The sequence below is a fragment of the Fulmarus glacialis genome, unplaced genomic scaffold, assembly GCF_000690835.1.
Source record: "Fulmarus glacialis isolate BGI_N327 unplaced genomic scaffold, ASM69083v1 scaffold369, whole genome shotgun sequence".
NCBI classification, from domain to species: domain Eukaryota; kingdom Metazoa; phylum Chordata; class Aves; order Procellariiformes; family Procellariidae; genus Fulmarus; species Fulmarus glacialis.
In genome coordinates this window covers 11,901-24,361 of record NW_009232453.1, presented here as the reverse complement: position 1 = coordinate 24,361, position 12,461 = coordinate 11,901, and the positions used below count along the sequence as shown (strand labels likewise).

At 40.0% G+C, this 12,461-nt stretch overlaps 1 protein-coding gene across 1 annotated transcript in view; it reads left to right on the top strand.

Annotated features, from left to right (window-relative positions):
• The window catches only part of LOC104081960 (potassium voltage-gated channel subfamily H member 1), a gene marked incomplete at both ends in the record, with an annotated part of 76,863 nt that extends 66,019 nt beyond the window's left edge, over positions 1-10,844 (top strand). Inside the window, one exon of the mRNA XM_009584894.1 lies at positions 10,648-10,844. Coding sequence (XP_009583189.1) covers positions 10,648-10,844 — 197 coding nt within the window. The remainder of the gene's footprint in view (positions 1-10,647) is intronic.
• Positions 10,845-12,461: the final 1,617 nt, after the last annotated feature.

The following is a 12,461-nucleotide window of genomic DNA, read 5'->3' as shown; positions in this document are numbered from 1 at the left end:
TTTAATTTGATCTAATTGCAATCTTAAAGGAACGTTATAAGAATAATTGTTTGTTTTCTTTGCAATTGTTTTAGCTTACTCATTTAGCCATAAGCGTTTCATTCAGATGTAGACACAAGAGGCTTGATTCAGATTTTGGTGGGACAGATTTGCATCCAGATAGGACAGTGCAAACTGCAAGGGCAACTGCACCACAGGGATGGTTTATTTTAGAGGAGGGAAAATAGCAGTGCAGAAGTATTGTCTGTCTTAGAACTTCTCAGTGGAAAAGCATTGCATCTTCCACACAATTGTGTGAGGATTACTTCTCAGCAGGCTTGAAGATGTCAGATAAGTTAACGTGCTGAGCCTAGGCTGCTATATTTAGACATTCCCCAGTACCTGAGTTAACTCAGGTTTCCCTAAACTAAACTGCTTTGTGTACAACTCCATTTCCAGAATTTAATTGTGTGTTTTGGGGCCTGTTGTTATTTAATGCCAAGTCTTTGAAAAAGTCCCTTACTTCTCTACTTCATTTTTTACCTGAGTTTTAAATTTAGGTACACTTGCCTGTGTTAAAAATGCCAAGCAGCTGTGCTCTTAGGCTTAAGAAGTGGTTGCAGGATTATGGATGGCATTAGAGTTTTCTTATTATTTTCAAAGACAGTATCTTTGAAGGTGGCAGGATTAATAGCCCAACTGAAGTGCATCTACAACAATGCACACAGGATGGGCAACAGGAGTAGCTGGAAGCCATTGTGCAGCAGGAAAACTATGGCATAGTTGCTACCACAGAAACATGGTGGGATGACTCGCACAACTGGAGTGCTGCAATGGTTGGCTATAAACTTTTCAGAAGGGATAGGCAAGGAAGGAGAGGCAGTGGGTAGCCCTGTGTGTTAGGGAGTGTTTTGATTGTCTAGAGCTCAATGATGGTGACGATAGGGTTGAGTGTTTATGGGTAAGAATCAGGGGGAAGGCCAACAAGGCAGATATCATAGTGGGAGTCTGTTATACACCACCCAACCAGGATGAAGAGGCAGATGAAATATTCTATAAGCAGCTGGGAGAAGTCTCACAATTGCTAGCCCTTGTTCTCATGAGGGACTTCAACTTACCTAATGTCTGCTGGAAATACAACACAACAGAGAGGAAACAGTCTAAGAGGTTCCTGGAGTGTGTGGAAGATAACTTCCTGACACAGCTGGTGAGTGAGACAACTAGGGAAAGTGCCCCGCTGGACCTGCTGTTTGCGAACAGAGAAGGACTTGTGGGTCATGCGATGGTTGGAGGCCATCTTGGGCATAGCGATCACGAAATGAGAGAGTTTTTGATTCTTGGAGAAGTAAGGAGAACTGCTACCTTGGACGTCTGGAGGGCAGACTTTGGCCTGTTTAGGAGGCTGGTTGACAGAGTCCCTTGGGAGGCAGTCCTGAAGGGCGAAGGAGTCCAGGAAGGCTGGACATTCTTCAAGAAGGAAATCTTCAAGAAGGCACAATAGCAGGCCGTCCACATGTGCCAAAAGATGAACCGGTGGGGAAGACGACTGGCCTGGCTGAACAGAGAGCTTTGGCTGGAACTCGGGCTAAAAAAGGAGAGTTTCTGACCTTTGGAAGAAGGGGCAGGCAGCTCAGGAGGACTACAAGGATGTTGTGAGGTTATGCAGGGAGAAAATTAGAAGGGCCAAAGCCCAACTAGAACTTAATCTGGCTACTGCCATAAAAGACAATAAAAAATGTTTCTATGAATACATTAGCAACAAAAGGAGGGCCAAGGAGAATCTCCATCCTTTATTGGATGTGGGGGGAAACATAGTGACAAAGGATGAGGAAAAGGCTGAGGTACTTAATGCCTTCTTTGCCTCAGTCTTTAATAGTAAGACCAGTTGTTCGGGTACCCAGTCCCCTGAGCTGGAAGACAGTGACGGGGAGCAGAATGAAGCCCCCATAATCAAAGGGAAATGGTTAGCAACCTGCTAGACCACTTAGACACACACAAGTCCATGGGGCCAGATGGGATCCACCCAAAGGTACCGAGGGAGCTGGTGGAAGTGCTCACCAAGCCACTTTCCATCGTTTATCGGCAGGCCTGGCTGATAGTTAGCAAGTGTGACGCCCATCTACAAGAAGGGCCAGAAGGAGGATCCGGGGAACTACAGGCCTGTCAGCCTGACCTCAGTGCCGGGGAAGGTTGAGGAGTAGATCATCTTGAGTGCCATCACATGGCACATACAGGACAACCAGGTGGTCAGGCCCAGTCAGCATGGGTTTATGAAAGGCAGGTCCTGCTTGACCAACCTGATCTCCTTCTATGACAAAGTGACCCACTTAGTGGATGAGGGAAAGGCTGTGGACATTGTCTACCTAGGCGGAAAAGGACCTGGGGGTGTTGGTCAACAGCCGGCTGAATATGAGCCGGCAGTGTGCCCAAGGGCATTAGCATCCTGGCTTGTATCAGAAATAGTGTGGCCAGCAGGACTAGGGAAGTGATTGTCCCCGCGTACTTGGAATTGGTGAGGCCGCACCATGAATACTGTGTTCAGTTTTGGGCCCCTCACTACAAGAAGGACATTGAGGTGCTGGAGCGTGTCCAGAGAAGGTCAATGAAGCTGGTGAAGGGTCTGGAGAACAAGTCTTATGAGGCGCGGCTGAGGGAACTGGGGTTGTTTAGCCTGGAGAAGAGGAGGCTGAGGGGAGACCTTATCGTACTCTACAACTACCTGAAAGGAGGTTGTAGCGAGGTGGGTGTCGGTCTCTTCTCCCAAGTAACAAGCAATGGGGCAGGAGGAAATGGCCTCAAGTTGCACCAGGGGAGGTTTAGATCAGATATTAGGAAAAATTTCTTGACCGAAAGGGTTGTCAAGCCTTGGAACAGGCTGCCCAGGGAAGTGGTTGAGTCACCATCCCTGGAAGTATTTAAGAGTCGTGTAGATGTGGCACTTAGGGACATGGGTTAGTGGTGGACTTGGCAGTGCTAGGTTAATGATTGGGCTTGATGATCTTAAAGGTCTTTTCCAACCTAAACAATTCCATGATTCTATGATCTAATGTCACAGTGTTGTTTGTGCTATTGGATAAGACTGTAATGTGACCAGCGGTGCTTTGAAAAAGGAATGATGGAAATCATCTTCAGTAGTTCTGTTGTGCTTTTTCTATTTAGAGTTTAAAGCTTTTTTTTTTTTTTCAGATTGACATATATAGGCAGATCAGAGAAGTTGCATGTTTCTATGAAGTGATTCAGCAAACATCAACTGAAGGAGCGATTTTAAAAGTCTGATTTCCTCAGCGTGTGTCCAAGCACACTATTGGCAAAAGAATTAGAAGTGGAGATCAGGCTAAACTTTTTAAAAGACATTGGCATAGAGAGGTTTATGTTAATACAAAATCTTGATTTCACAGTGGATGTAGGAGCAGCACTAAAACTTTTATTGAGAAGTATAGGTTTATTCCAAATGGTGTTTCTGGACAGAGAGTATTCCGTGCTCCTGTGCTCCAGGCATCTAGAAAATGTAGTGTGAGTTGACATCAGGAGTTGCCTATTTTGAGACTTCAGCTAGATGTTACTTGTTCTATATCTAACTTCTGGTAGAGCATTAGAAGTAGGAATCACCAAAGCCCCTGTCCACTGATACCTGTAGATGGTCTAAGACTGTGCAGGGTATTGGAGAAACAGATTTTTAAAACACTTGATGAATGACTTGCTGGAATAACTGGGGAAGAGGGGGATTCCCTGTGAATAGAAGCCTCAGTCATGAACTTCTTGGCACTTCAAATTAATTGATTTTTTTTTTCTACAGTTTCATGTTTTATTGTTGCAAATTTATGCAACTTTGCATAATGTGCTCTTAAGTAGTCTGACCCCACCACATGTGGAAGAAGTCCCCTTTGGAAGATGGTAACGTCTGGCAGGTTGCTGGCAACAGTGATCCGTGATGCACTGGCAGCTGAATTGGGATGTGGTAAAGATGAGTGTCTCTGTTCCAGCATGTTCCTTGATATCTCAGGCTGTATTAGGAAGGCTTGCCCGTCATGTTTGTCTCCATACTCCAAACAGAGATGCGAAGAGGCAGATATTATAATTTAACAAAGAAATCGAAACTGGGTTTATATAAAGGCCCTGACTTCCGGCAGGTGAACAACTGAATTAATTTTCGTTTTTGTTTTGGGTAGGATTTTGTTTCTGTCTCAGAATTTTGGAGGAAGAAGAATAATTTTTTTCACTGAAAAGCTAGGTTAAAAAAAAAAAAAAATCTTCCAGAACACTTATGTTTGTTTTCTCCAAGTCTCAAATTAAAACTTTTTTCGGAGGTATGTTTCTGAAACATTGTTAAGTTTATCCTCAAGGAGTTGCTAGAAATATTAAATAAGTATACTATAGCTATGAACTTTGCGAGGTTTTCAAAATATTTACTTTATATATCTCAGAAGGCAAAATACACTATTTTAAAGTCTTTGAATGCTTTTGTCTGAAATAAAAAAAAAAAATCAAATTTTGGGGCCTTAATGTAAGCTTCAAGCAATAGCTATAACATGAAGCTACTTTCTAAGTCATCGGGGAATAACTCTGAGGATATTGCAATTTGAGCTTCTCGTATAGGTTTTTTGATCAGAGAACTAGCACTGTCCATGCAGTGACAGCACAGACTGAGCTGTGTTTTTTCTCTTACTTAACCAATGCAAATAAATTCAAATACATTTGTGACTCGAGTTATTTGAGCTGGCAACTTCCATGTCTTCTGAGTTTGTACAAACTGGCCACATATTTGTAACATTTTTTACAGTAACCATTAAAAAGCAAATAAGGATAAATGATTTAGATTCTGGTGAAGCCTCCTAGCTTTTTGTGAATAAGCCTGGTAGGGCCCAGTTGACATTTTAAAAGTCGTCTTCTCATCACAGTAAGTCAAGTAGTGAAATATAATCCACGGTCTATTCAGAAAGACAAATAAACACATTAATTATAATAATAGTAGAAATCTGAGCTGTAACTAATTCATGTTGTTGCTACTCATCCCTGCTCTAAAATAAATGTTTTTATTTTGTCTGTACAGTAATGTGTTTCAACAGAGAAGAAAATTGATGCAGTTGTATAGTAAACTGTCTGCAAAATGTTGCCAAGCTGTGTTTTAAGACATGAACAGATACACTGTGTTTCTATTTGTGCACCAGGCAAATCACTGAAAGTGCAACTTCAGTTTATTATCACTGTAACACTTCTTTTGGTTTCTGTGGCACTGATACTCTGGCTTTTTTCCTTAAGGTCTTACTAGAGGAAAAGAGTGACTAAAACCTCTGGTTAATGAAAAATAGTATATTCTCTGCAGTGCAGTTGGTCATTCACTTCTCATTACATGTCTCAGTTTGCACTTGAGAAATCTTAAGAAAATCCAAAGTAGCAAGTTGCTTCCATGCATCATCTCCTGCCAGCTGTACTGTGTTGGAGGACGAAACTACAGGCTATTCAATGGCTGTCAAGTTGCGCAATTTATCTGTGGGATGGATACTGAATACTCTACCTTGATGCCAAATGGTAGCTCTGTTTTTTCTGGCTGGCAGATATTCATTGCCTTAAAACAATGCACCAAGAGGAAAAATTGTTTTTGCTCTGGTGCCTCTACTTTCCTTGAATCTTTCTTCTCTCTGTAAAATGGGAAAATTTAAATTGCATGCCTTACTCAGATAAGGAGGAGGTGAGGGAAGAGAGGAGAGGGAAAGATTTTCAGCTGAAGCCAAATAGACATGTGGTGATCACAGAGGGGGTTCTCACATCACTGGCTTTGAACACTAGAGGTAAATACGCTGTCCTTAGTGGAATTATGCTTGAACATAATTGGTAGAACCCTATGACATGAACTAACTTCAGATCCTCTGGTTCTGTTCAAATCTGTTCAGGAGGGGAAAAAAAAAAGGGAGAAAAATCAGGCCAAGTTTTTTGTTTTTAAATTTCAGCAGCATTTTAACTGAGCAGTCACTAGAGTAGAGACCAACACACAGAGAATCTGTGTTTGCCTTTACAGCAGTTGGTGTCTTCTACTTCTTGGAGGTGGAGAACAAATCCTGAAGGTGCAGGCCAGTGTGGGTGCTTTGGGGAGCTGTGCTGGGAAAGTCATTGCGCAGGTGCAGCAGCCGCTGTGGATCAGCATCACAGATAACATTATTTGCTAACACCTGATTTCCAAGATATGCTTAGTGCTGCATTGCTGCTGAGGTACCAGCAAGCAGTGTTTGGTCATTCTAGCTTATCTTTGAGTCTGCTGAGGCTATGTCAGATCACAATTCTATAGTTCAAACATGCAGATGAAGGCAGATCTCCAAGGGACCTGAGCTAGATTCTGGTGTTGGCTGCTGTAACAACTATTTCTATTGATTTGAGAATGATTCTAACATGAATATTTTTTCTGATGTACTGAAAATCCATGGATTCATGTGAATCCCATCAAAATCCATACTGACTTGGAAGACATTCAGCACAGGAATCCATGGCCTCATCTTCTCACCCAGCTGCTATCACACCAAAACTGCACCACGACTCCCAGACACCCAGAACCCAAAAGTGAACTAAGTAGGTTATCAGTCAAAATATTCCACATAGAGTCATATTTTTTCGGAGTAGGGTGGAATATCTTCTGTCTGAGAGCTCTTCAATAATTCCTGTTTGTAGGATTGAAAAAACTACGGTTTGCTCTGGTAGTCACATCAAGGCAATACAGCTGTAGTGTGCGAGTGTGGTTCTTTTCTTGAACAGAATCAGCAAAACACTTGGCTAAGTTGCAATAATCAGATCTTCTTTACTGGTGCTGCTTTCAAGAGACAGAGTGGATGTGGCTTGACCTTTTGCCTGACTCAGGCTGAATTTGCAGTAGTAACAGAGAAATCCTCTTTTCACTTATAAGATGAATAGCAAATTTGATATGAAGAAAAGATTGGGAAAGAATAAATATGGAAACAGAAGGTGCTGGTTTTATAAAATAATTCTTCAGTGTTTAAATATATCAGGGTTTGGGGAATTGCTATTATAATTAAAACAAACAAGCAAACATAAAAGGCAGAAAACTATTTGGCTTTCCAGTGCATACTGACAGTGGAAAAGGTCCTCACACCACACATCCAGCAGGGAATATAAATGATTGATGGTAAAAGCTTAGATCATCCACTTTAAGTGTGATTGACAGATAGTGTTCCTGGCAAGTGTCTGGAATTCAGCAAGCTGGGAATGAGAAATGCAAAGTACTGACAAACAAACGGCCATCTGCATTTCTCTAGCTTTTTAATCTTTCTTCAGAGTTAAGGTGAAATATATAAACCCTGGAGTTATACATAAAAAGAGGCTTTTGACTCAGGTTCTCTAATGCAGCCATTAGACTTTGCCAACCACCTTCTGACACACTTAGAAGTCTCACCTTACTTTTTTTGCTTTCCAATTACAGATGTTTTTGATAAAATACCCACTTAATCTGCCCTCTTTTTTTTTTTTTCTTCCTTTTTCCTGAGTGATTGATCTTACTTTATGGAGAACATGTAAATGAGGGGAGATGGTATGCAGTTCCTTATGTATAAGAGGACAATTGTTCTAATCCAGTGCAGATACTCCTGGGTGGAATGTTAATTGCATAAAGCAATAATTGCTATAAAGACTTCCTACTGATCCTTTTTTTCCCCATTTTTCTATGAATGTCAAACACAATTTTTTTTAGACTCTGACAATCTAGATTGATACTTTTGGTATGCATCGTTTAGAAAATGCACTTGACAGAAACAAAGCAGTGTGATACTTGCACATGTGCCTTGCTTTGGAAATCGAACTGTAATGTAGGATTGATTTTCGACTAGATCACTGGCCGTTAACTTGATTAACTTCAAGGAAATTTTTAATGATAGAAAACAGTACAACTTCTTGTTTTAGCCCAGTTTGTTTCTTAAAAATTGAGGCTTCTGTGATCTGACTCGGTTTGTGGTTCATGTGTTGCTTTTCTCTGCTTGGTTTGGCTCAGTGGGCACCCGGCAGATGTAGCTCCTTCATGTGCTGCTCTTGCCACCAACGGGAGGTGGCTCCCTGGGCTGGCAGGAAACTGCAGGAGGGGGAGTTTTCTGGGAGTGACAAATAGCAAGGGGAAACTGGCGTTGCTGCCACAGGGAAGGACACAGTTGTGTCTTTCTGTGTTATGTGAAAAGCAGAATTAAATTTTAAAGAGAGTAACACGTAAGTAACTTCTGCTATATGTCATTTCATATGTAGGCAAAGCAGCACCATGCTGTTTGTACTTGCATTGTACTAATTCTTCATGTTACTGTGGGGCAGTAAAATAATTATTGTCATTTTAAGGTAGGGAAACTTGTCTGCAGATGTCAAGAAATACGCTTAGAAACAAGCTAGAATTCCTCTCCCTTATGCTTGGACTACCGGCTCTAACTGTTGCTCATCAGTGATGGCACATTTCAATACTTGACAGATTCCAGAGCATTAATTAAAACAGTTGTTTAGCTAATTGCCTGGAAGATTGTGAGTAAAAGCATATTTATTCCAAAGGCAAACAATCCATTTTTACCCAGTGAAGCGTATCAGTTTTTATGGTGCATAAAAATTGTTTTACTTCAATTTTGAATATATTGTGTGTTTGTCTGTCTAAAAGCCTTGTAGATGATGATCTATTTTAAGTGCATGGAAGCTTTTTTCTTAGGCCATTTTTAATGTATCTACTGAAAAAGCGTATGTTTAAATAATTGAAAATGTGAAAAGTCATTGCCATTAAAATGAAAAGTTGCTTACTGCACCGGGCTATTGGACTACCACCATGCTTACTGATACGCAGCCTTTGTAGTGCTTCTGGATGTTGGCACTGTCCTATGTAAAGAGGCTAGAGGTGGAAGAGAGGGTATCATTATGGTGCCCTTGCCTAATTTTGTGGGGAAAAAAATGTGCTTATGGAACAGGTGGTTTCAATGTATATATGCACTTAAAATGGAAATATAGTCTATGCTCCTCCACAGTGTTCAGCGACTAAACTGGTCGCTGGCAGGTGGACTGCATAGGGCTTTTGTGGAAGTCTGGGAGCACAGTCTGTGGGAGCACATCACAGACTGTGTGAACCACAGCTTATTGCACTACAGCGTAGCTTACCATCAGGCCGATAGCTTCTCCTCAAAGAGCCAACGCTTACCATCTAATGGAAGAGGTTACATAATGGAGGAAGTACAGCTCCAGGGCTGAGATGGGAGTTCTGGGTTTCATTTAGGAGTTTTCTTGACCTCTTTACTCATGATAGTTCTCTTGACTTTCTTATAGACTTTCATACATGACTGTTTATTTAGGGAATGAAATCTAAAAGGGCCCAGGTGAAGTCAATAAACTAGTACATATTTTGATGCTTTGGCTTTAGGAATTGGTACGGGCAAAGCATTACTTATAAGACAAGGGACCATCTGGTCCATCCCTTCCACAACTTGGTAGACATTGTGAATGTATTTCTTTGTTGTTTGTCTTAAAAGTGATGTGCAGTGGTGATATAACACAGCAGAGGTTTAAGAGGAAAATACCATTCAAAACAAGAACAGTGTAGTTTTTCAATATCAAGGTAACAACTGAGTATTCTTATCTTGTTAGCATTATAAGTTGGAAAACAGAAAAAAAAAAGACCATTACTCTGCAAAGGAGCTTGTAACTTTCTCCTAAACGCTCCCTTTTGTGCCCAGCCGGAGCTGGGGTATAACCAGTGAAATCCTGACTGGGGGCTGCTCCTCAGGCAGATTTTGCTATTCTTGCCCTGCGTTGTAGTGCCCAGATCAGTGCAAATGCCCTCATTGGAGTATTCCTCAGTAGGGATTTCACTGGCTGCCCCAAGCTTCCCCTTACAACATGGGAAGCTTGTAAGGAAATGGCAATGTTTTCTTTCTTCCAACGTGTAACAGCTAAATATTCTTGCCTTGTCAGTATTATCGTGGTGATAACTAACCTGTACATTTCTTGCTTTGGACTACGTTGTTACCTTAAACCTCTGCTGTATTATATGGGGGCACACATGCACAACTACTGAAAGATTTTTTTGAGACTCTTACCAGCTGAAAAGCATTAAAGCCACCAGAGTTGTGAGAGCTGCTCTTTTATACTGTTGTAAAGACAGACTTTTCTGGCGACAATCTAGCGAACTAGGGCAAACTTACTTTAATACTGATGTGTATAGTGTTTCGTTACAGCCTGTAACTGCACTGACGTATTATACAAGATGGTGTTATTGACACAATAGTGGGTAATTGTTAGCCAGATTAAGAAAACTCAACAACATAGATGTAAGAAACAAATCCTTTGCGTGCCAGTTAAAAGAAGAAAGGGAAAAAGCATTTCCTCTTAATTAATGTCTTTGAAAGGGATCAGAAGAGAACATGAACCAAGAATGAACCGCTTTGCTTGAGTTTTAGAGGAAAACCTTTACTGATATTTAAAGGGGACTTTTCACATGAAACACTTTTTGATTGTGGTTTATTCTTACGAAATTTTTCTGGGCTGTTGTAATTAACAAAAAGAAAAGGTTATCAATGAAATATTTAAAAGATTCTTTTTTTCCAGACAGAATAAAATAGAAAAACCTTGACTGCATAAATGAGATGTATATTCTTTCATATTTTTGGTGGAAATAGTACCATTATTGAAAGCAATGCTGCTGCTTTTCTCTAGGCAAAGGAGACGTTTTTGGTGATGTGTTCTGGAAGGAGTCTACCCTTGCCCAGTCCTGTGCTAATGTAAGGGCTTTGACTTACTGTGATCTTCATGTGATTAAGAGAGATGCCTTGCAGAAAGTGCTGGAGTTCTATACAGCCTTTTCACACTCCTTCTCGAGAAATCTCATTTTGACCTACAACTTGAGAAAAAGGGTAAGTAGCTTTGATTTTAACATACACCATATAAATGATCACTTTTAAGGACTGTCTGTATGAAAAAAATGAATTGCTTGAATTCTGGCATTCTTCATAGCCTCTCTTATAAGAAGGTTTTTAAGAGCATGCCTAAGAGACACTGCTAGCATGTAGAGTCAAAAGGCCGTAAGTGTTTATTCCAGTGCTAGTTTTATAGGGAGCTGGACTGTGTATATGTGAAAGTATTTTACATTTCTATGAAGTGGACAGATTCCAGCATATTTGCGAACTGTCATGCACTTGTGATAAACAGTGTTCACTACTTTCTGCAACTTTAGTTTGTAAAGCAGCTAAAAAGATGTTAGCGGTGTTGCCTGAAGTTACAAGGAATGTGGAAGGAAAGGTGTGAAATCTAATATACGGAACAAAAGTCAACAACAGTAATCACAATGGAAAAGTAATATGAACATGGCTGATTCTATCAAGAGTTGTTTCTTTTAGTATCAATCACATTTTGGAATTACTTTGCTTATCTATAATGTTTCCATTTTCTTATCCTTGATTTCTTGATTTTTTGGCTCTTTTAATTTCTTCCTGTGTGCCAGTTCAAGTAATTTTGTCAAATGCGAGTCGTCATAACTTAATATCCCATTTTGAATTCTCTGTGTAATCTTCAGTAAACCACCTCTGTAGGAATTTATTAAAACTGTAGCAGGTGTAATTCAGTTGATACGATTTTATGGTACAATGTAGAAGACAATAATATTACATTGAAAATAAATACATTGGAGCACCTATACTTGCTTTAAAATATTATGATATAAAGGTACTTGAGATCAGCTAAAGAAATATGTTTGATAGAAGATTTTTTGTTCCTAAAACCAGTTCTCCATGGTAACCTCCAGGTGCCAAGTCAGTCCTAGATAATTACATCTGAAAAAACAGAAAACTTTCCACCTTTGAAGGTGAAATGTTTTGTAAAATTAAACTTTAAGCCTAGAGTATCGATATTTTTTTTTTTTTTAGGTTTTTTTTTTTTTGTACCTGGAGTTGGCATACTGAAATTAAAATAGTGTGATGATGTTTTCTATCTGCATATGTTATCAAAAATTCAGCTTTTCAGTATTGGGCAAAGAAGAATGTGCTATCCACACTTTGGTCAAATAAATCAAAGCTCTGGTAGAAAATGGATGTAATTAAAAACTAAGAAGCAAATTTATACTTCAGGATTTCCTCATAGGACATTTTTTTCAAATGACATCGAGGTCCTGCAGGACAAGGAGAAGATATAAGCTGCAAGAAGATTAAGAGAGATGTCCCGTTAAAAACTAAGTTTAAAAACCAGCTACTTACCTGGTGTTAATTGATGTAAGAAATAAAAGAAATGAAAGAAATTGGTATTGAGATCACCTAAAGCATCGGTATCACTGACTGGCATATTTTAAAATAACAGTGAGTAATGTGGTAAGATGGTGTAAGAATACATAAGTACTTTTTTTTTAACATCAGTAGAAATAACAAACTTTGAGGCATGGAAGGACCAGCTCTCTTAAAGCTCACAGTAACGCTAGGGTCGCATCATTTTGGATCTGCTCTGAGCCAAAGGTCCCAATTTTAGAATCAAATGCCTACTCC